This window comes from Bubalus bubalis, chromosome 1 (genome assembly GCF_019923935.1).
Source record: "Bubalus bubalis isolate 160015118507 breed Murrah chromosome 1, NDDB_SH_1, whole genome shotgun sequence".
In the NCBI taxonomy this organism is placed as follows: Eukaryota; Metazoa; Chordata; class Mammalia; order Artiodactyla; family Bovidae; genus Bubalus; species Bubalus bubalis.
In genome coordinates, this window is record NC_059157.1 from 155,348,369 (window position 1) to 155,373,575 (window position 25,207).

General features: G+C 39.3%; 1 protein-coding gene and 1 non-coding gene across 5 annotated transcripts in view; one reads left to right on the forward strand and one right to left on the reverse strand.

The window, feature by feature from the left end:
* Window positions 1-25,207, forward strand: part of VEPH1 (ventricular zone expressed PH domain containing 1) — a 287,956-nt gene that overhangs the window by 256,741 nt on the left and 6,008 nt on the right. For 3 of the 4 annotated variants that reach the window (XM_025289274.3, XM_025289289.3, XM_025289271.3), the window contains 2 exons: window positions 5,131-5,267; window positions 10,316-11,922. In XM_025289274.3, the coding sequence (XP_025145059.3) occupies window positions 5,131-5,267; window positions 10,316-10,552 (374 nt within the window). In that variant the 3' untranslated portion in view covers window positions 10,553-11,922. Of the gene's footprint in view, window positions 1-5,130; window positions 5,268-10,315; window positions 11,923-25,207 lie in introns of those variants that run through there. The other variant, XM_025289293.3, reaches the window with a different exon arrangement.
* Window positions 20,712-20,783, reverse strand: TRNAC-GCA. The gene has a single exon. It is a non-coding gene; the product is annotated as a tRNA-Cys (tRNA).

The window sequence follows — 25,207 nt, forward strand, 5'->3', positions numbered from 1 at the left end:
TGCAGCAGACACAAGAGACATGCTTCAATCTCTGAGTTGGGAAGATGCCCTGGAGTAGGAAATAGCAACCCACTCCAGTATTCTTGGCTGAAAAATCCCATGGACAGAGGAGCTTGGCAGGCTACAGTCCATGGAGTTGCAAAGAGTCAGACACAACTGAGCATACACACACACACACACACACACACACTCAAGGATATAGTCACAATTGCAATAAACCTTAATACAAGGTGGAGACCTTAAATTACTAAACTCTTGTGCTCTTGAGTTGTATGACTACAGAAATTCTTATTTTTCATCATGTTCATTACAAAGCATTAGCTTTCACTTTGCATGATGTCCAGGGATTTTTAGGATTGGTCTCTCCTTGAATCTCACACCTCATTTCTTGATTGCCGATCCTACCAGGTTCCCATCACTAAGAATAAGTGATAGTTTCTAGAATGCATTGCATGCCCACTCTGTCAGCCTCAGCCCTTTGCAGGTTATTTTCTTTCTTTTTTCAGAATATCCCTCTTCACTTCACCTCCATCACTACCATTTGTCCTTCAGAATTCAGCTCAGACACATATACTCCAGGCAGCTTTCCTGCTTCCTATCCCCAGTGTAGAATAGGTGCCTCTCCAGAGTATTCCAGTCTCCTTTTTTTTTTTTTTAATTTTATTTTATTTTTAAACCTGAAACACTGTATTAGTTTTGCCAAACATCAAAATGAATCCGCCACAGGTATACATACACTCCGCATCCTGAATCCCCCTCCCTCCTCCCTCCCCACACCATCCCTCTGTGTTGTCCCAGTGCACTAGCCCCAAGCATCCAGTATCCTTACCTCTGGCTTTCAGTTACATTCTGGCAGGAGATCAGAGGGAGGGAGCAGAGTGAGGTCTGCTTATTTATTCCCGACTCCCTCCCTGCTTGGTCCCTGCAGGTTGACCGTGTCCTCCATCCACAGCCACAGACAGGCAGTGCTTTGCATACAGCCTCTAACTGTTCTCTTCAACTTCCTATTTAGCCAGAGGGGTGTTGAGCCTCCTCCTGGCTCCTGGCCCCAGAGCACTACGGTGCCTTTCCTACACCGTGCCCACATCTGTGTAAATAGTCCCTTTATTAAGTCCCTTCAGTCACAACAGCTTGAGGTGCCCCTGTTTCCTGCTATGACCATGCCTGATCCACAGCTGATCCCATCTGGTATCCAGGAAGCTTCATGCCTGTGCCGGCTGGACCTTCACAGGCTCTAGGCCCCTGATTAGTCCTTAAGAAAGGCAAGATCTTTTCTAATGGGGATTCAGAAGAGCTTTCAAATAAAGTCCAATATGACCTCCCCTATGATTATCTGATACCCAATCTCTTTCCTGGATCTTACACCAAAAAAATCTTCAATTGCCTACGGGCACCCCTCCCCCCAGCCCCCACCTTCAGCTCATGACTTTGACCAAAGTGATTGCTTTACAAACTTGCTTTTGAGTTCATTGATTCTTCCAGCTTCTTTAGGTTTTTTACTTTCATACATTTCCCCTGACATGTCATTCTTGTTACCCCAGTCCTTCTCTGCACTCCTCCCACAAGTTCCTCTCTCCCTTCTTCAGCTGGGACCCAGCCCTCAAGTCACTCTCTCCCAGCTAGAAGTAGAATTTTCTTTCTTTGAGTTCTGTAATGCTTGGCCTCTATATCCCAAACTCTACACTGAGTTGTCAAATTTGTAAAATGCTTTATCTCACCACAAGATGATAAACTCAAGCTCTCTCTGAGCTGGGCTTCGTGACCCCCTCAGATCCAAACGCAGTGCTTTACAGCTTACATGTGCTCAAAATTATGTGTGAGATGACTGGATATGGCTGATAGATCAATAGAGGAATATTCTTTATTGCTCTAAGGTATCTGTGCCTGATATGATTCACCAACTTCTCATTGAGTAAGACTAACATTTTCAAATTTCATCTTTTATCAACATAAATGTTGTCAAGTTTTGGTCCACAAAAGGAATACAATGAATATATAACCATTTGTATTAGCAGTCTCAGATTTTTAAGTTGATAAACATGGAATGGGTTCCAATTACACTAGAGAATTCAGTTTAATATTTCATAAACTGAATTATTTTCAGTTTATTTCATAAATAAATATTCCGTAAACTGAATTATTTTTAACCAACTGATAATTTTAAAAAGGAACAGTTGCTGGTTGGTAGAGAATGTCTTAGCCAAACTGATGCTTTGAATGAAATAATGTGTTAATTGGCACGTGAGAAAATATTTCAATATCTTGTATGCATTACATGCAAGCAAGATAGTTTTAGGCACATGATCATTTCCTCATAGTCTCATTTGACATGTTATTTTTCAAGTGGAATATGATCATCCTTAGAAAGAATTAGTTCCCCATTTTGACCATGAAGAGACAGCAATATCATGTGAGAATTATTGCTCACCAGGACGTGTAATGGGCAATAGACCTATTAAAAGAACGCATGGCCAGTAATGCACTTATGCCAGACATAATTGTTTTAAAAACCTTTTTTTAGAACCTAGCTAGGATAGCCACGGGGTGGCGGTGGGAGGGGAGGGGGTGCGGAAATAGTTTTTCTCTTTTTTTGCCTTTTTAAACTGTTTTGAAATTAATCCTATAGGTACAAATAGCCTGACTTTTAAGAATTACCTGAAGTTGACTCTGATTCCTAAATTAAGGTCCTAACATGCAGCTAGTTTAAAATGCTGCTGAAATTTCCTTCCTAAAATCTTTTCCATGGACTTTTTCCTGGGATCCACTTTCACTGGAAGTGAGAATCTACAATGAAGTCCTCTTTGCTCAGCAGCATTTCTCTATCAGTCTTCATCCTTTCATTTTCCAGTAAGCCTTTCATTTTCTCTGGAGTCTCTCACAATCATTGTGGGCATGTGGGTCTGTGGGTATGTTATCCCAGCCACTTCATGTCTCAAACAGTTCCTTCGACTATTTTGGTCACATACACTTCAAGGGAAGCATTTGCACCTGCCTTGAGATTTTGATCTACATTGAGAAGTTCTTGTAGCTAATTCCCAGTGTCAGATTCAGAAGGAGCCATGTGCTTAAACATTACCTAAATCCCAGTCCTCTAGGACCTCTAGACCTTCCCCAAGACCTCTAGCACTTGGGGAAGACGCGGTGTCCCAAGTGCTTTACTTGCTGTATAAAGGAAGCAAGGACTGTGTTTATGGAAAATTTAAATTTGCAAAGAGCATACTCCCTTTAAGAAAGCTCTTAATAGATTATTGCTAGCAGAACACAGATCATTTTGTTAACATTGATTGTGGATGATTCTTAAGCAAGTGCTTTGCATACTCTCCTCTATGCCCAGTCTAGCCACCATGGGGCATGCTAGAAAATGGGAGGTATTTCTCATCATTGAAACCTCAGATCAAATGCCACCTCGAATGTGCAAGCTCTTTCCTGACCACTTACATGCATCTGCATCAACCCCAAGTCACTCACTCTCTTCATCATAAACTATCACTATCTAACAATATATTTCAGATATTGTTTCTGTTGCTGCTGCTGCTGCTAAGTCGCTTCAGTCGTGTCCGACTCTGTGCGACCCCATAGACGGCAGCCCACAAGGCTCCCCCAACCCTGGGATTCTCCAGACAAGAACACTGCAGTGGGTTGCCATTTCCTTCTCCAATGCATGAAAGTGAAAGTGAAGTCACTGAGTCTTGTCCGACTCTTAGCGACCCCATGGACTGCAGTCTACCAGGCTCCTCTGTCCATGGGATTTTCCAGGCAAGAGTGCTGGAGTGGGGTGCCATTGCCTTCTCTGATTGTTTCTGTTACTAGCCTTAATTTGGGATTGACAATGGAAGATCCAATTGACTAGTCATCAGACAAGAAGGGAAAAAAGCCAGATTAACTTTAATAAATTTGTTTATAAAAACTATATATTTTATTATTTCTTACCCTGACAGTGCTGTCATGATGGACAAATACCCCATATGAGCTAGTTATTTAACCTACATTAGAAAAGAAAAATGATGGATGGGAAGGACAGGTTGTGTTCATAAGTTCAAAGAGCTACTGTCCAAATTTAACAGTGATTAACAAATTTCATTACTTTCAAGGTGCTATGAATATCAAACATTAATGTAAATAAATAAATATTGTCATACACCTCAGAAATCTGATTCTTTTACATGAATTGGAAGAGTGAATCTTACATAGTTTGTAAAACAAATGAAATTATTCAGTTCAACATATAAACTTCTAACATCATAATCGATCTTCTAACTCTGTGGTTCTGTGTTATCATACGTACTCTACTTCAGTGTGAAATGAATCCATTAATTCAACAAAAATTTACACACTTCATAATAGATATGCCTGATGTAACAATAGTGAACAAAGCAAAGACCCTGACCTCACTGAGCTTTCAGCTGAATGGTAAAGAAAGACATTAATCAGGTAAATGCCAATAATCATCTTTGAATGATGATATCTGAGAAAAGAAACATGCCAGATACTCTGAGAATATATGGCAGACAAAGTCAGTTGGGTCTGGGTTTGGGAGAAGTCTCCCAGAGGAAGCAATGTTTTGAGTTGAAATATGAAATAATTAGTTTTTAACTAGGTGAAGATTTAACTGTGAGGAGTGGAGGTAGAGTGTGTGTTCCAGAGAGTGGAAAAATCATGTTCAAAAGAGTGGGGTAAGTTTGTTTTTGCAGCTGTTAAGGATTCATGAAAACACATATTTGCACTACATTGACTTTTGCTGGCAAATAGCTAAATATACTTGGTTTGTGATTGTTTATAAAACTATATTTCTAAAAGTTTGTGTGAACAAAATACCATGAAACAAAGGACTTAGGAAGAACAATGCTGAGTATCTGGATGAACCTTAAGAAACTGCTAACCAAATGCTCTTTTCGTGAACTATATTCCTTTTGCAAATCTCAGTGAGGGCTTTCAACACTTTCCCATTATCATATCTAAACTGTGCATTCTTTTAGGGACAAAGGGGGAAAGCTTAACCAAATTCATAATTTTTTAGCCATTTTCCAAGTATACTTTTATACTTGGTTCACTGTACAATTCTGACTTTTGATCACTTGCCAAATGAATAATGAAAAATAAATGGCTTGATTGTTATATTACCTTTAACAGTTATAAATCAAGATGGCCAGCCCCTCATAGAAGGAAAACTTAAAGAGAAGCAAGTCAGATGGAAGTTCATCAAAAGGTGGAAAACCCGTTATTTTACACTGGCTGGAAATCAACTTCTGTTTCAAAAAGGAAAATCTGTAAGTCCCTCTGCCATCTTTAAACTTGTGTTTTTAAAGCCTTGATCTTTGCCAACCTGATAGGCATTTTGTCTGGAGTAAAATGGCCAATAATTTTTCCTTCTCCATTTTACAGTTTTACGGTGTCTTTTTATTATACATACCTTTTTGACTGTTCTGTTCATTCCTACATAAGTTGGTTTACTGTCCTTCTCAGTTTATTATGGAAGGGTTTTTTTTGTTAACATAAGTTTTAGAAGATGAACCACAGAAGGCCTACCCAGGAATCTTGACTTGAACACCGTACATTCTGTTTCCTTGTGGATCACCTACATAAATATGTGGCTTTGACTCTGACTTCTTTTATGATTGAAGGCTATATTTGGACGTGGGGACCTGAGGAAGGGGAATAGTAGGCAGGGAAGAAGGAAAAAAGGTTGATTTATTTTAAGTACTTTTTATGTAGTCAACCAAACTCAGTTTTGTTTGGGGAAAATATTACTATCTTTCATTTAATATTCAGTTAATGGATAGAACAGAATTCTGAAAGAATTAATAAATATTCATTTAATATAATTTTCAATCTGAAGTAGGATACTCAGTAAATATCTGTATTCTGAATTTTCAGTGAGAAACTTGTGAAATAATATTATATTGCAATCAATAATGCAAAGCTATACCTTTCTTTCCAAATCACATTTATTTATCATTAAACTCGTCTCACTCAAGATCAAGGAGCATGAAATCTTGATGTACTTCTTGCCTATTTTGAGATATAATAATATTAACTTCTCGGTGCTTATCATGTGCCACAGAGGATTACCTCTCACAATCTTCAGAACAATTCTTTGAGATCAGCACCATTGTTATTGCCATTTAATAGATGGGGAAACTGAGGCACAAAGAGACTGATGGGCTTGTCTGAGGATAGAGCCAGTAAGGTGAGAAAGGGTAAAACTGGCGTTAGATTCAGGCAATGTGACACCAAAGCATGTTCTTAAATGAGTACACTGTCAAGCTTCCCATGTACATCTCAAATACAGGGTCAGTAGCAAATCAAAGTGTGTCTGGATTAATTGATGAGAGTGTTAAATTACTAAAAAATTACATTTCACTAAGAGCACATGCATTGCATCTTTAGGACGCTCATTACCAAATTTGTTTGAACTTCTCAACAGAAATCAAATATGGTATATCTGTATTATGATGAATTCTGATCAGTGTTCTTTTAGTTAATAAAGCTTCACGTTAACTTTTTAAATGAAAAAGAACATTTTGATGGCACCTGTTTTGAACTCATGTTACTTTCTTCATCTGTGTGTTTTATAAAATATACAGATGGACTTTCCTGTGGCTAAAGATCTTTTTGAATGAGAAATGTAATGGTGTGTTCAATTTGGAAAGTTATTGGAGGTGTAAGGAAACTTTTTTTTAGCATAGGTTCACATTGAAGCATTTTTAAAGTGTTTAAAATGACCATTTGAACTTCCTATCTTTGTTAAAGAAATCAGAATAGAAGTTAAGATGTAGTGATTTTTCCGATCCCTTGGGACAGAGTAGAGTTAATGCATAAGAGTGTTTTTCCTGAACTCGAATACTGACCTTTATACTTCTTGATTCAGAGCTCTTTAATAAAATTTAGAGAATAAGCTATTTTATGATTGGCTAACTTATTTGACATCTTTATCAGGAGATAATGATTTGACATTCCAGAAGTCTGACAGATCATTTGGCTCAAATATTAGGAAATACTATAATATAGCATAGAGACCACACCAAAACCCCTCTCATCCTTAGGGACACTGTAACCTTGCTGTGGTCAGCAATCCAGCTGCAGCTTCAGCCGCATCATAGAGGGCCTTTCTTGTAAATGAGGAAAATGTGCATTTTAAAGTAAGAACTAAAAGCTTATAGTGTTATTTTTCACTTTTGCCTTCTAAGGTCTTCATCTCCACCAAACAGCTAGGTAATGGTTTCCTTTGATTTCTTGTCTGTTTCTATCTTAGTTGATTTACTGTCCACTGGTAACCTTTTTTTTTTTTTTCTTGTTCACCTCCTACATGTATCAATTTTCTACTATAATCTAATTTAAAATACATAATTTTATTACTGTCAGATACTTACTATAAACCAAATTAAACTAACAAAGTATTGCTATTATCTTATAGAAATATCTTCACTTTTTATTCTGTATATCCCCTAAAAAATTTTGAAAAATCTGCCTAACACCTTGTAGCATTTTAATTTATGTAAATATTTTTATCATAAGTTTAAACAGTTGCACAATAGTATTCAATAGAAAAAATACTTTCTATTGAATTGTAAATATTGTCACTTTAAAATTTAAAAAAACACATCTCTCCTTTAAATGCAACCCATAGAATAAAAAATACCATTGCAATTTGACACCTAACACCATCCATTTAAAAAAATATACAAATTAGCTCTTTAATTGAGGCATTCAGGTTGTTTCTTTGAAATCATAGTTTTGTTCTACCATTCCCATAGCATTTTATCCTGATCACCCTATCGTTTTCGACTGCAGTAAAACTATGTATATATATTTAAATTTAGTGATTTTAATTTCTTGTGGCCATCAGTCTCAAAGTGTTAAGATCTTTTATTAACTTTCAAAAATATGTTACTTATGAAAAGCTATAAGTATAATATTAAATGTAATAAATAGTTATTAAACATTAAAAGTTAAATGCTTTTTAATGCTTGGTTGAAGGATACTTCCCTTACATCAGTATTTTTTTTAATTGAAGTATAGTTGATATATAATGTTGTGTTAATTTCTGCTGTACAGCAAAGTGATTCAGTTATACATTTATTATATATATGTATATATATATATACCTTCTTTTTAAATATTCTTTTTCTACAATGTTTTATCATAGGATATTGAAGATAGTCCTCTGTGCTATACAGTAGGACCTTGTGATTTATCTGTTCTACATATAATAGCTTACATCTGTTAATCCCAACCTCCCACTCCATCCCTCCTCTAACCCCTCCGCTTTGGCAACCATAGATCTGTTCTCTATGTCTATAAGACTGCTTCTGTTTTGTAGATATTAGATTCCATATATAAGTGATATCATATGGTATATATCTTTATATTTCAGACTTACTTCCCTTAGTATGATAATCTCTAGTTGCATCCATTTTGCAGCAAATGGCATTATTTTGTTCTTTTTTATGGCTGAGTAGTATTCCATTGTATATATGTAACATATCTTCTTTACCCATTCATCTGTTGATGGGCATTTACATTGTTTCCTTGGCTATCTTGGCTACTGTGAATAGTGCTGCTATGAACAAAGGAGTGCATGTATGTTTTTGTTATAGTTTCTACCCCCAAGAGTGAGATTGCTGAGTCATATGATAATTCTGTTTTTTGTTTTCTGAGGTGCATCCATACTGTTTTCCACAGTGGCTGCACCAAATTACATTCCCACCTACAGGGCAGGAGGTCTCCCTTTACTCCACACCCTCTCCAGCTTTTCTTTTAGACTTTTTTCTTCTAGACTTTTTAAGGATGGCCATTCTGACTGGTGTGAGATGGTACCTTATTGTAGCTTTGATTTGCTGTTTTTTAATAATTAGCAATGTCAAGCATCTTTTCATGTGCCTAGTGGCCATCTGTATGTCTTCTCTGGAGAAATGTCTATTTAGGTTTTTTGTCCATTTTTCACTTGGATTGTTTGTTTTGTTGTTGACTTGTATGAGCTATACGTACATTTTGGAAATTAAGCCCTTGTCAGTTGCATCATTTGCAAATATTTTCTCCCATCCTATAACTTGTCTTCTCATTTTGTTCATGATTTGCTTTGCAAAAGCTTGTAAGTTTAATTAGGTCATATTTGTTTATTTTTGTTTTAATTTCTATTGCCTTGGGAGATTGACCTAAGAAAATATTGGTACAACTTATGTCAAAGAATGCTTTGCCTATGATCTCTTCTAGAAGTTTAGTGGTGTCATGTCTTATGTTCAAGTCTTTAATCCATTTTATTTTTATGCATAGTGATAGGGTGTGTTCTAACTTCATTGATTTACATGCAGCTGTCCAACTTTCCTAGCACCACTTGCTGAAGAGACTATCTGTTTCCCATTGTATATTCTTGCCTCCTTTGTTGAAGATTAATTGACTGAAGTGTGTGGGTTTATTTCTGGGCTCTGTTCTTCTGACATCAGTATTTTGAATTGCTCTTTTTGTTTGATGCTCCTGAGATTTTTCCAAGGTGGACAATACACCATAGAAAGTTTGGGATAAGTGAAAAAGATGTTTTTCCATTGCAAAGTGAAAAAAGGGTGATTATGAATGGGCAGGTAGGGAAAGGAGGGTTGGCAAGATTCTCAACCACAGCTACATTCTCCAGCAGACAAAATGGACTCAGGGATGTTAAAGATTTGAAATTGCTTTAAAAAAGTATCTGATTTAAAAAAAAAAAATTCATGCTAGCCCAGCCTGACAACTCTGGTGTTAGATTCTTAAGTACCTGCTTTAATGCAAAGAAAACGTAACATCATTAAATATTCCTTCCCTTAATGTTTGTGGACAAATCATGCTTTCAAAGATTGAGAAAGTTTCAAAAACAGCTTAATCTACTTAAACATTGGAGCCCTGTTTATTCAATTAACACCTCTTTCTCAGAGGTAACACAAAGAAAAATTCAATTTCAGGCCTCTAAAATTATCTCAAATTCTTAGTTAATAGTACCCCAAATTGTACACTTCATTTTGCTCTATTAATACAGTGTTAATATCAATAGAAAATGGCATTAAGTCAAAGAAATATGAATCAAACATTTTCTCCAGTCCCACCATATAATACTTTTCTATAAATTGGCTATTTTGTTCTAGCTTAGGATACTACAACAAAAAACCAGCTGCTCACTTCTTCAGTTGTTTTCATGACTATTCAAGGCCTTAGCACCCAAAATAACAAAGGTCTCAAGTCACATGAAGTGAACAGATTCTGATCCTCTTGGAAAATTCTCCAGGAGCCAGAGATCTTTCTATACTCTGGAAGCCAGCTCATGTTCTTTCCTTCCCATGCATTTCAGAAAGATGATCCTGACGACTCCCCAATAGAACTCAGCAAAGTACAGAGTGTGAAAGTTGTGGCCAAGAAACGCAGGGATCGCTCTCTCCCCCGGGCTTTCGAAATTTTCACAGACAATAAAACCTATGTTTTCAAGGCCAAGAATGAGAAGAATGCAGAAGAGTGGCTCCAGTGCATCAATGTGGCAGTTGCCCAAGCAAAAGAGAGGGAAAGTAGAGAAGTAACCACGTATCTCTAGGGATTTGCAAGCCAATCTCATACCAGTTGTATACAACGGGCATGGCACTATCATTGCCAATGTCAAGAAAAGGAAATAAATTCACCAAGTCATGCTGTCTTTTACTAAACACCAATGGAAAAGTTTTCTCCGGGAAGCAAGACTAAAAGTGGCAGGATCCTGGTACATTTCAGATCCATATGGCATTGGCATTAACTCCAGATCCATATGGCATTGGCATTAACTCCAGCTTTGTGAGGCATATAAGAAAAGGAGTTATGGATGATATGGAGCCAGAAAGGGGAGAGAAGGGATCTAGAAACTTCTGTACCTATGGCATTGTACATTATAAGAAAACAACTTTAAAAGATACCTGAACTGCCTGTCCTAAGGAAATATTAGGCAATTCTGATGATAAGTAGTCAATAGTATTAAAAGGAAAAAACCTACAAGGAAAAGTCAAATTGAAGAACACTGAAGAAACCATACAACTTACTTACAGACATATAATTACATTTATCCTATCCTAATGCAAAGGAGGCTACACTTGGTAAAATGGTTCTCAAATTAAGCCAATTATGTAATTAAATATCTGTCTTTGATAACTCCTTATCTGATTATTCCTTTTAGGTTCATATAATATGATCTAAAGTTTAGTTACTTGGCTATATCTCCTGCCAAGGCAGTAAGTGTAAGCTAGGATTAAACACAGAAGACCATTTTCCCCATCTTCAAAACTTATGCCATTTCTGTTAAAATTTGAGATTTTAAAGTTCTATACTTTCTTTCTTTTCATTCAATATTTTAATACCTCAAAATTATAAACATGTATGTGTTTTTGCCATTACCCATAATTTAAAAAATTAAATCATGGTAGGCAGAATTCTAGAATGCCTTTCATGACCCAAACCCGGGTAAAATCTCTTCCCCTGAGTGTGGTGGGACCTACAGCTTCTAACTAATAGAATATGGCAAACAGGACAGGATAGTCTCTCCCATGATTATGTTACATTACATGGCAAAGGAGGGAAATGTTTCAGATGTAATGAAGGTCCTTAATCAGCTGACTGAGTTAACTGAGAGGATGTGGTCTTGGGTAGGCCTGGCCTAATCAGATGAGCCCTTTGAAATGGTGAACAAGTCAGAGACTCTCTCTCTCCCGCTGATCTTGAATAAGCTGCCATGAGTTCTACAGCTTCATGGACATGAATTTTGCCACAAGCAGTGTAAGCAGCTTGGAAAAGGATCCTGAGCCTCAGATAAGAGCCCATTCTCCACCAACACCTTGATTGCAATTATGCGAAACCTTAAGCAGAAAACCCAGCTATACCATGCTTGGACTCCTGATCCATGGAAGCTTTTTGATAATAAATATGTGTTGTTTTAAACTATTAAGTGTGTGTGGTAATTTGTCATATAGCAATAGATAACTAATACAAAAGCTAACTTGTAATACACATACAGGTTTTTTCCTTGAAATTTATTAAACACAGCCTAATATAGAAATGTGGAGAAAGGATGTTAAGTACTTAATACTCTGAATTCTACCCTGACTCTATTGCTAACTCACTAGGATAGGAAATACAAAGGGGCCAAGTTTAAGGAAGGGAACCATTCAATTTTAAGTTTAAATGTAAAATTTGAGACTATTGTGAGTCATGGAAGTTCTTACAAGTTGGGAATAAGAGTTTGGGAGGTCAAAATTTGGGCTCATCATGTAGAGATGGTCACTGAAGATGTGGAATTAGATGAAATTACTCAGGGAGAGTTAGACAACAGAATTAATAAGAGCTTCCTTGGGACACCCAGCATTTAAGCAAAGGGAGGCTGATTAGTATTCAGAGATATTATAAACCAGAGGAAATTATGTCACAAGAGCCAAGATTTTCAAGGGAAAGAAAGAGATCAGTCATATGAAATCCTGAAGAGTAATTGCTTAAGATAAAGAATGACTTTTGCAACTAAGAAATAACTTGTGTCATTGGCAAGAACAATTTCATTGGAGTGATGATGTGAAAGTCAAATTTCAGTGAATTGAAGAATCAACAAGAGGCTAAGAGTTTAAAACAACAACTGAACTCCCCTTTCAAAAACATGGGGCTAAGATGGAGAAAGTGGTTTTGTTGTTTTAAGGATGCATTAGACCTAAGGGAAAGAAGTTTAAAACACAGAAAGAAAGAGGAAAAATAACTTTGCTAGAAGTGAAGAAGGATGAAATCTCCTGTATTCCACAGCAATTTATGAGAACTGCTACCAAGCAGCAGGTACCATGGTGAGCCTAGAAATATGAAAATAAAAGATCCAGCTCCTCCTTTCAAGGAGTTTACAGTGTAGTGAAGGAAACAAACATGTACAACAAAAATTGAAATGCTGTGTGACCAAGTGCCTTGAAGGAGGTATGCACGGGGTCCTGAGGAAACACAGGAGAAGATACCACTGTAAGTGACTTGGAATTCAGCTTGGCCTCCTATAACTGTTCCCCAGAATTGTTAGAAAATGAACTTGTCTTAAAGGACTAGCAGGAGTGTTGTGGGCAGACAAGAAGCAAATGACCAGTAGAGGGAACCATCTTGCAAAGGCCAAGGAGGAAGAGGGAACATGGTTCATTTGTAAAACAGCAAGTCCTCAGCTGGGATTGGAACATAAGGGACCTGTTGGGAGTGGTACAGAATACTCCTGTAGGCCTGCAGGGTCGTAGCATGTAGGGCTTGGGTCCATGCTAGATATTTTGAACTTTTTCCTTAAGATGGTGAAATGTACTGAAAGGTTTTAAGAAGATTTGTATTTAGAGAAAAAATCTTGATCACGGTATAGAGAATGGATTGTAGCAGGGAAATGATTTGGGAGGTTCTTGGAAGGTTGGTGGGGCTTCCCTGATTGCTCAGTTGGTAAAGAATCTGCATGCAATACAGGAGACCCCGGTTTGATTCCTGGGTTGGGAAGATCCCCTGGAGAACAGAACAACTACCCACTCCAGTATTCTGGCCTGGAGAATTCCATGGACTGTATAGTCCATGGGGTCTCAAAGAGTTGGACACAACTGAGCGACTTTCACTTCACTAGAAGGTGGTGAGGACTTAAACTGATATAGTAGCAGAGGGGTTGGAGGGGAATGAAAATGCAGGAAGAATATTGAATTTGTAAACTGGACAGGACACTAGTGGATTGGATGGAGCTGGAGTATAGAAATGGGAAGGAAAGAGTCTCTGATGACTCCAAGGTGCTTTGGAGAAGCCTGATGCTTGATGATAGCATTCATTGAGATAGAAAATTCCAAAGCAACAGTTTAAGAGGTGGGGCAGTTGGTAAATTTAACTTTAATGTATACATTCAGATGGTAAATTTAATTTTAACATTCTCACATGGCACTAGTGGTAGAGAACCCACCTACCAATGCAGGAGACGTGGGTTTGATTCCTGGGCCAGGAAGATCCACTGGAGGAGGGCATGGCAACCCACTGCAGTATTCTTGCCTGGAGAATCCCATGGACAGAGGAGGCTGGCAGGCTACAGTCCATAGGGTCGCAAAGAGTCAGACACTACTGAAGTGACTTCATGCATATATTCAGAGTCTAGCCAAGTGATTCACCTTGGACTAGAGGGACATCTCCTTCTATGAAGTTGTGCAGGGAAAGGGTGAGAAAAAGCATAATTGTAAATAATTCTGTAAATAGTATTTTAAAATCTACTAGCTCATTTATATGAGTCACCTTCATAACCTACCTGGTTAGTAACCCTACTTAGTTTAATCAATTAAGAAAAATTGAAATAGACAAGTAGAAATAGAGTAGAATTATTTGTGAGACTTAATTAACTAGCAGTGTCTAGTTTGGAGCACAACTCTCAGAGCCTTTGAGCCAGTTTGATCAGAGACCAGAGTTTGATCCCTGAGTCAGGAAGATCTCCTGGAGGAGGGCATAGCAACCCACTCCAGTGTCCTTACCTGGAGAATTCCATGGACAGAGAAGCCTGGCGGGCTACAGTCCACTGGGTCACAAAAAGTCGGACACAACTGAAGCAACTGAGCACACACACACAAAGATATTTCTGGTTTCAATTGATGATGCAATAATTCCAAATGCAGGCAAATTTTCCTGGGTTCAGAACCACACTGGGCATTCTAGAATTGTTGTCTTCTCACTGATGTTTGTGGCATACCCATCCCTGTTGCCAGCTGGCTTACCACAGACTGGCCTTTCCCAAGAAGGCTGCTTTTCCTAATCCCAGTCTATGAAGACACCACTTTCTAAACATGTTTAAACCTTTATATATGTTGGTATGAATACAATTATAATCATAGTCAGAAATTCAAGTGGTTTTCATTTTTACTTCATTTTGACTTTTTTCATCCCAGATAGCTGTGGAAACATAAATGTTTATGTGTGAGGCTCTCATCTTGTTATTTCTTAAAAACTTGGAGTTTGGTAAAAATAAAGGTTCAATATTTTTCTAACACTAGGTTTTCTAGAAAATCCTTGGCTGGTGATGTTGAGGGACATTTCTGGGTCATCTTCCATTTGCTTACTTTGGGGCTTATTTATTATGATTATGCTCAAACATAAATATAGATTACTTAGTTGAAGAAACATTCCCTACTTTAGGAAACTGTTCTGAGATGAGGTAAGAGAATATGTGAGATGAATTCAAGGTGTGTTGCAAAGAAGTAAAAATCACAAATGCCCTACTCAGAATTTCTAGTTCCCCAAAGCTAAGTTTTTAGATGAAAAACCCCAGATGTTGTCTTGTTCCAGAATAGTGCCAGGGTGTAGACCTCATGGGGCTCTTCCTCCCCAGCGATGCTTCTGAAAGAAAAATGGGTTGGAAAATCAGGGAGATTCCTCCTGAGGCAACAGAGTCTGGAGAAAGTAGCACAGGATCTGCGCACGGACACATGAGGATTCAAGTTCTAGTTCTTGCCCAGACTAAACTACCAACCTGAGAAAAATCACTCCTCTCTCATTTCTGGGTTGGGGGTAATTTATCTACGGAGTACAATTGCCATGAGGCTTAAATGTCATGTAAAAGCCTCCAGCAGAAAACCTTTGGGGCTTCCCAGTCGCTCAGTGGTAAAGAATCTGCCTACCAGTGCAGGAGACTTTGGTTTGATCCCTGGGTTGGGAAGATCCCCTGGAGAAGAAAATGGCAACCCACTCCAGTATTCTTGCCTGGAGAACCCCATGGACAGAAAAGCCTGGTGGGCTATAGACCATGAGGTCACAAAGTGTTGGACACGACTTAGTGACTAAACAAGAACAACAGAGAACCTTTATCTTAATAGGTGCTTGACAGTGCTCAGCTGGTAAAGAATCCAGCTGCAATGCAGGAAACCCCAGTTTGATTCCTGGGTCAGGAAGATCCACTGGAGAAAGGATAGGCTACCCACTCCAGTATTTTGGGGCTTCCCTGGTGACTCAGTTGGTAAAGAATCCACCTGCAATGCAGGAGACCTGGGTTCAATCCCTGGGTGGGAAGATTCCCTGGAGAAGGGAACAGCTACCCATTCCAGCATTCTAGCCAGGAGAATTCCATGGACTGTGTAGTCCATGAGGTTGCAAAGATTTGGACACGACTGAGTGACTTTCATTTTCATTTCACAAGGAAAAAAGAAAACCTACCAATGAAATTATAATGCAGTGCCTTAATAATAATCTAATGAGTAGTATTTTACTTCAAAAAGTCTTTCATTGATTCTGAGGGATTTAGCAATTTTTTTCTGACTTTAGGTACTTTGCATGGTGTGTGATATGTAATCCTATAGATTGGTATCTATTTCAGTAACAGAGTGAAACATGGCTTTATGACATGTTGATGTCTTCCTTTCTTAGATAAAACATTTGTTGGTTGCTTTGCTAGCGACCAAATACAAGGCTATAGGGCCTTGTGTAACCTGGTAATGGAAGGATGCACAGGAGAAGGTGGAAACCTGTCTCATATGGAACTGTGGTCATTCCTCCACGGATGGCTCTTTGGCTAAGTAATGTCACGATTCATTTCAGTCCCTTTCTGTGCTTTTCTATGTACCCAATAAATTTTTGTTTCAGAGTTTTAGATCGTGGTATGATTTGTTAAGACATACTAACCAGCAGTTTATACACTAAACATGTAGTGTTGACCATGTACATAATTCAATTGAGGTTACAACACAAAGAGCTGGGGTCAAGTTCAAGTGACACCTGATCAGAGTCATTCCCGATATATGATGATCGCAAACCACCACTGACTGTAAGACACATCCCAATTTCAGAACTGAGTAAAAATGGGAGGAAAAAACAGTGAATAAATGATCAAAAGTAAGTGTTAATTTAAAGGTTCAACAGTATTCAAAACTGTATGTAAAAGTTTATGAACAATACATCATAGAGCAAATGCAAGAATTTTAAAAATCTTGTGACATGCTTTAAAAGGCCCCACACCAATACAGTATACTAACGCATATATATGGAATTTAGAAAGATGGTAACAATAACCCTGTATACGAGATAGCAAAAGAGACACTGATGTATAGAACAGTCTTTTGAACTCTGTGGGAGAGGGAGAGGGTGGGATGATTTGGGAGAATGGCATTGAAATATGTATAATATCATATATGAAACGAGTCACCAGTCCAGGTTTGATGCACGATACTGGATGCTTGGGGCTGGTGCACTGGGACAACCCAGAGGGATGGTATGGGGAGGGAGGAGGGAGGAGGGTTCAGGATGGGGAACACATGTATACCTGTGGCAGATTCATTTTGATATATGGCAAAACCAATACAATATTGTAAAGTTAAAAAACAAAAACTAATACAGTTATGTAAAGTTTAAAAATAAAATAAAATTAAAAAAAAAAAAAAGAAAAAAAAATTTTTAAAAGGCCCCAATAAATTAATTCTCAAAGGTATGAGATCAGCCACTCTTGTGCATGCTTACCCTCCCTATTAGTCATGGTTCTCCTTGTTCTATTCAGGTCCCCAAGGGATTGGGTTGGTTAGAGTGAATCTCTATTCAGTCTGCTGACTCTAAATGCTAATCTCTTCCAGGTACACCTTCACAGACACACCCAGAAAACATTTTACCAGCTATCTGGGCATCTCTTACGCCAGTCAGGTTGACATATAAAATTAATCATTTGATGGAAATAAAGATCACTAATGTCCACACACAAGCCGTGTTTCTGGTGCCCTGGTATCCCCTCCCTGTATGCTCCTTTATCCAAGTCCCCTTCCCTGGCAGGGATGCTACATAGGGTATGGACCAAGATGCCAGGAGTGAGCATAGGGGTACATGGTGTCTTTTACCCACTGTCACAGATTGGGAGCATGGGGGTAAACTTGGGATGATGTCTGAAGAGGAATCCAGACCAGGAAGGAGGAATATATCCAGAAGCACCCTAGCAATCAGTCATGCCAGAGACGAGAGTAGGGAGGCAAGGCCTGGAGCTGAGTTGGAAGCTGGGGACCCAGGGAGGAGCAGAGGGAGGCATAGAGCAGAATGGGGAGAATGGACGGTAGGCTGTGTGAACTGCAGAGCATCAGGACGAGCCCCAGGGCTGGGCTTTTCCAGGCACCTGTCTGGGTGAGGAGGGCTCTGTGCAGTGTGCTTTGATAAGACAGGTTTCCACCTGCCCCTGTCCATCCTCCTTTCACCAGGGGACACAAGGCCCTACAGCCTTGTACCTGGTGGAACAGGCCACCAGCTCTGGCAGAGGCTTCAGCTCCTGGGCACTGCCATGAGAACCCCGGCCTCACCAAGCAGTTTCCATATTGACATTCCTCTCATTCTATATCCTCAGCCTAGCACATATTGAACTTGTCTACTTCAAAGGAAAAACTTTCTGGGTGTATGGGGGAGGGGAGCCAGAAATCCTAGAACTTTCTTGTGCGTTATTCTGTAAGATGATAATCAGACACATTGTGTTTACATAATTCTTGGTGCCTTTTTCAACCTTTTTAAAGCTTTAGTCCAATAGAAGGAAGATACATATCCTTTGTCTTTCGATCAATAAAAATGATTAAAATTCACTTTAGTACTGAGAAGGAAAGGGCAACCCACTCCAGTGTTCTTGCCTGAAGAATTCCATGGACAGGGGAGTCTGCTGGGCTACAGTTCATGGGGTCACAAAGAGTCAGACACAACTAAGCAACTATAAAATATGCAAATAACGTAAAAATGGAAAATACTCAAACAAATGACAAACGTATTTGTTAATAGGAATTACAGAATCCCATAAGACCTCACCAGAAACTTGGGAGGGGGCAGATAATAATAATTCTAATTTTTACTTTCCGAATTTTTTTAGAACCTTTCTTTGCCTTGTTTTGTTTTTTAACCACCAGTCCACTTACATCAGGATAATACACATTTGTCAGTATAGTACACATTTATACACATATACATCCACATATTCTTTTACACAGGAGTTGTGACAGCAAAACAATTCTCACATGTAGCTTGTAGAAATCAGTCTTGTTATGTCATTGTCCCTATTGCTCTAACTATCTAATTAGGCTGGGACTTCATGTAATCAGAAGAACTTAGTGTGTCTTGCACTGTTCTTAATGGAAATTCACTCATACACACTTGATAACCTCTGGGAATATTCTGTTCCTCCTTATTCAAAGCTATTGTAATATGGAGAAAATGTTCTAAACGTCTTTTCTGTTGAGAGAGAAAAGCAATGTCTGAGTAAGTCAATCTTTTTTTTTTTAATTTAACCAAAAGCACAGTCTGGAAACGTCTATCTTAAAAGGTTAACCATGAAATATAATACTTAGGGTATGTGTGTTTAAGTGCTATTTTGAAACCGTTTTAATCAGGACTCACTAAAACATTTCACAGAGGGATACCTTAAGCTTTTCCATGCAAACATCCCTTACCTATGTATTCATGTTCCTGACACCACTATACTATCCAGAAATCCTCCTTTTATATCAGCCTCAGGTGAATATAAATCAAATTCCACTGCAGTGGATACTGTCATTGTGAGCTTCCTTGTAAGGAAGTCATTCACTGACAGAGTGTAAGACAGGTAAACTAGGCTGCTGCTGCTAAGTCGCTTCAGTCGTGTCCAACCTTGTGCGACCCCATAGACGGCAGCCCACCAGGCTCCCCCATCCCTGGGATTCTCCAGGCAAGAACACTGGAGTGGGTTGCCATTTCCTTCTCCAATGCATGAAAGTTAAAAGTGAAAGTGAAGTCACTCAGTCGTGTCCGACTCTTAGCGACCCCATGGACTGCAGCCCACCAGGCTCCTCCATCCATGGGATTCTCCAGGCAAGAGTACTGGAGTGGGGTGCCATTGCCTTCTCTGAAACTAGGCTAAGTTCTTCCAAGAAAGGGGGCTCAGCACTTATCATTCAGTTAACAGTATAATGGGGTGTTGGAGTTAAAAGAACCTTAGGGTACATGGGGTCCAACCTTGTCATCATTGGCAGGTGTCTTTCCAGCTGCTCAAGCACTCCTAGGGACAGAGAATGTATTACTTTACCACTAGTCCACATGCTTTTTAAATAGATATTTTCTGATCATGAAAATAATATTTATTGTAGAAAATTCAGAAAACACAGAAAAAGACTATTAAAATACAACAAAAATTACCCATCGTCCCCAAACCCAAAAACATCCAATAGAAATGTTTGGATGTGATTCCTGTTAAGTTACTCATCCTTTGTATTGGTTTTTTTTTTTTTTTTTTTTTTTTGGAAAATTCTACCTTTTGGTAATTTCTAACTTTTGGTCTTAATCTCTCACACTCAGCCACACAAAATTTCTACTCCCTCTTCCCCAAGACAACCAAGTAGTTGATTCAAAGTATTCATCCAAAACCATGTATTTCTCATCCAATATATGCCAGATACTATGCCAAGGCATTGACTGATAAATTGTCGATGCTTTTAAGAGACTCAGTAAATAAGTACATATTTATCTATTAAGTAAAGCAAAGCAGAAAGCCCCACTTTTAAAAAAAAATTTTATTGGCATATAGTTGCTTTCCAATGTTGTGTTAGTTTCCACTATATAGAAAAGTGAATCAGTTATATACATACATACATACATATATACATGTGTGTGTGTGAAGTCGCTCAGTCGTGTCCGATTCTTTGCGACCCCGTGGACTGTAGCCCGCCAGGCTCCTCTGTCCATGGGATTCTCTAGGCAAGAATACTGGAGTGGGTTGCCATTTCCTTCTCCAGGGGATCTTCCCAACCCAGGGATCGAACCTGGGTCTCCTGCATTGCAGGCAGACGCTTTATCCTCTGAGCCACCAGGGAAGCTACATATATACATATATATATATGCTTTTTTAGACTTCCTTCCCATTTTGGTCACCACCAGAGCATACTCCCACCACTGAGTAGTTCCCTGTGAGAACTCTGAATATTCATTGGAAGGACTGATGCTGAAACTAAAGCTACAATACTTTGGGCACCTGATGTGAACAGCCAACTCACTGGAAAAGATCCTGATGCTGGAAACTATTGAAGGCAAAAGGAGAAGGGGTGGCAGAGGATGAGGTGGTTGGATCGCATCACTGACTCAATGGACTTGAATTTGAGCACACTCCAGGTGATTATGAAGGACAGAGAAGCCTGATGTGCTTCAGTTCATGGGGTCACAAAGAGTCGGACCTGACCTAGCAGCTGAACAACAGCAACAATGTTCAGATCCTGTGCTAGGCATTGGGAATGCTGTGGTCATCAAGATATCCCAACCTTTGTGGAATTTATATTCTAGTAGAAGAGAAAGATGGTAAAGTCTTTCCTTAATTAATTATGAAATTGCTATATGACTAGTACTTCAAGGAAGCACAATGGATAGAGATCATGAAATGAAAGGACTGACCTTGTCAGGAAGGTAAGGACAGCTTATCTTCTTTATCTGACCTGAGATCTGAAGGACCAACAGGAGTTATTAGTCTGCAGGAAAGGTGAAGGAAAAGCAGAAGAGAAGAGAGATCACAATCAGAGAAGATCACAGGGAGGAGAAAGGCACAGTCCATTGGCCTATCAAAGCAGGCCAGCATGTCCAGAAAACAGCAGAGAGGAGAGGAACACTGATAAGGATGGTGAGACAGGGAGATGGGCAAGTCATGCAGCCCAGAGGGAGAGCTATTGGCAGGCTTTATCTAGGGTGACATGATTAGAGCAGCAGTTTTATAAGTCTCCCAGCTGCTGTGTGGAGAATGGGTTGTTGGGAAAGCAAGAATAGAGACTGGGAGAAAGATAGGAGGCTACTAATATAGTACAGGCAAGAGACTGTAAGGAGCGGGTGGCACTGGAAATAGAAATGAAGGGTTGGTGAGGTATTTTTGAAATAAAAATTACAGGACTTGGATAGGAATCCACTCTCTGGATTCTGACACCACTCGATTAGGTGGTAGCACTATTCTGTAAAGAGAACACTCAGAGGACGTCAGGTTGAGGGAAGGTCTTGTCTGCAGAGGAGGGATAATGAGAGTGCGATGTCACAGGCTTGGCAGAGACAGAGAAGGAGGCAGCAGACAGTGCGGAGGGGTTGCAAACCCTCCTCCAGAGAAGAGGTGATAATATCCTGGGCCTTGAAGAAGGAATCCAGTTTTCTTCTCTAGTAGACCTGTCTTTTCACACTCTCCAGTCAAAGAGGAGAGAGCCCATTCTAGTTTTAGGGGACCAAGTTGCAAAGGCTCAGGATCAAAGATAAAGTAAGAGACAACATAAGTAAGCAAGAATGAGGACAGGATCACTTATTTTTAATGACTTATTTGTGCCCTTGTTCCAAAAGTTATTTATGATTTTTTTTAACAACAACAACAAAAATGTGTTGTAGATTTTAAAAATAACTGTGGTGGACACTGATTGAGCTAGTCCATTCAGACTGCTATCACAAATCACCCTGGACTGGGTGACATATAATGACAGCCATTTATTTCTCAGTTCTGGAGGCTGAAATACCAAGCAAGAACAAGAGGCCAGAAGATTCAGTGTCTGGTGAGGTCCTGCTTCTGGTTCACATATGGCCATCTTCTTGTTGTGTCCTCATGTGGCAGATGAGTGAGGGAGCACTCACGTTTCTTTTATGAGAGCACTCATTCCATTCATGAGGGCTGTGCTCTCATCTCCTGATTACTTCCCAAAGGTACCACCTCCAAACACCATCACATCAGAGACTAGATTTCAACACATGAATTTCAGGGGACACAAACATTCAGTCTATAGCACTAATGCATTACCAAGACCCTTCTCCAGTGAAGAACTTGGTGCTGCAGCACAAATTTGAACTAAGGGTCAGACACGACAACAAAAGAAGGGTCATTCTACCTCCAGAGCCCTCCCTGGGGTCAGCTGAGGCTATCACTGGGGCTACATCAAAGCTCAACTTTTCCCCCTCCCCAATCTTGATTTTTCTCCACTTCCTCCCATAGATGTTGATTCTAAGGGTACACCTTAATAAATATTCTGAACCTTAAATTCGGTCTCAGGGTCCACTTCCCAGAAAGTCCAGCCAGACTGAGAGTAAATAAAGGCATAGCGCAGAAGGAAGCAGGCAGGAGGAACAGTCACCAGGCTGACAGTAGCAGATTAAATGGGTGCTGTGAGGCTTTCCCCACTGCAAAAGGCAGATGGGGCTCAGAGCTGACTCCATGCTTCCATGCAGCCAGAATTAGGAGAGGCATTCACTCAGATCCATGAGTCACAGTTTCCCAGACTAAAAATAAGCCAGCTGCCCAGAGGAAGAAAATACTCCCAATATTGAGACCTAATATTTTCCCTGTGGGGCCTCCCCAAGAGAACTCTGATATAGAAACAACCTTCCATATCTCCCACTCAGGGCAAGAGTATGTTTCACAAGGATGTGTAAGGGTACAAACACCCTCATGACTTCAAATAGGCAAAGAATGTGATTTTCTTTATTACGTTGTGCATGCTAAATTGCTTCAGTTGTGTCCGACTCTGAGACCATATGGACTGTAGCCCACCAGGCTCCTCTGTCCATGAGATTCTCCAAGGCAAAAATACTGTAGTAGGTTGCTATGCCCTCCTCCAAGGGATCTTCCCGACCCAGGGATTGAACCCTGGGTCTCTTATGTTTTCTGCATTGGCAAGTGTGTTCTTTACCATTAGTGCCACCTGGGAAGCCTGGTTTTATTACTTTGTATTTTACTTAATTTATGCCTTGAACCCTGGGTCCCAAATCACCTGATGAAAAAAATGTCATCTTAGTCTAGTTGGGGGAAATTCAGTCAACTAGGAGTAGTCTCACCCACTCCAGTGTTCTTGCCTGGAGAATCCCAGGGACCGGGGAGCCTGGTGGGCAGCCATTTCTGGGGTCGCACAGAGTCGGACGCGACTGAAGTGACTTAGCAGCAGCAGCAGGAGTGGTCTCCATCTATTCAGGTTTTTCCTAGCCCCCCTTCCCCACAACATCCCCAAATGTATTATTTATGCAACAAGGTTCATATCCTAGTTCCTCACGGTCATGAGATTTTTTAACCTCAAAATTGCTACTTGAGAGACTTAAAATCCTATTTTCTGAAAGTATTATCTCTGCTGTGAGGCTCACAAGTTCATTCTGAAATCCAGAGGCTGACAATTCACTGTTATTTCTCTCTAACTTCTTTTCGCATCCCTTTTCTAAGGCAGTGAATGTTTCCTGAAGCCTGAATGAGGAGGTGGGGTGGTGGGGGAGGGCAAAAACCAGTCTCAAGGATTTTTAAAAAGCCTATCGGTTAATAGATTGATTGTTATTGATTTTCAAAAATAACGTTCTGCATTGAAAACCAATAGTGCAACACTAGTATACAAAAAAAGTAAAAGTAATTTGGGTGAGGGGCTCAAACTATGAGGTCCAGACAGACAGCGTGTGGTAAGATGTAATTAAGTCAAAGATGCATTGATTGAAGTGTAGTTAATTTACAATGTTGTGTTAATTTCTGCTGGACTGCAAAGTGATTCTTTATACATACATGTACATTTTATTTTCTATTTTCTATTTTTTTCCATTTCTCCATTATGGTTTATCACAGGATATTGAATCTAGTTTCCTGTGTTATATGGTAGGATCTTATTGCTTATCCATTCTATTAATATATGTAATAGTTTGCATCGGCCAACCCCAAACTACCAATCTGTCCTCTGCTACCCTCCTTCCCCCTTGGCAACCACAAATCTGCTCTCTATGTCTGAGTCTGTTTCCGTTTCACAGATAGGTTTATTTGTGTCATATTTTAGATTCCACATACAAGTGGCATACAAGTGACATACAATATTTGTCTTCCTCTGTCTGACTTATTTCACTTAGCATAATACCCTCCAAGTCCATCTATGTTTCTGAAAATGGCATTATTTTGTTCTTTTTTATAGTTGAATACTATTCCGTTGTATACAGGTACCTTCTTTAAGGGATGTACTTTAGCATAGAGGAATAGATAGACTGTACAACTTTCAAGCAACTTTTCACAAGGGTCCTCCAATGGGAATTAGGATTCTCTAAGATTTATTTATATAATATTAGGGAAGAACTTTTTATATTCTTTTACAAATTAATCACTAAAGGGATGTTGCCAATAAGCTTAATACATAATGGTCTATTTCTAGGAACCCTGCCTTCCAGGTATTGAGTATTATGCTGAAAGAATTTTGTTTAGCTCACAGAAAGCATCCTGACCAGGCCCACCAGTGAACGACTGCAGAGAGGGAGAAATTAACACACCCCTCCT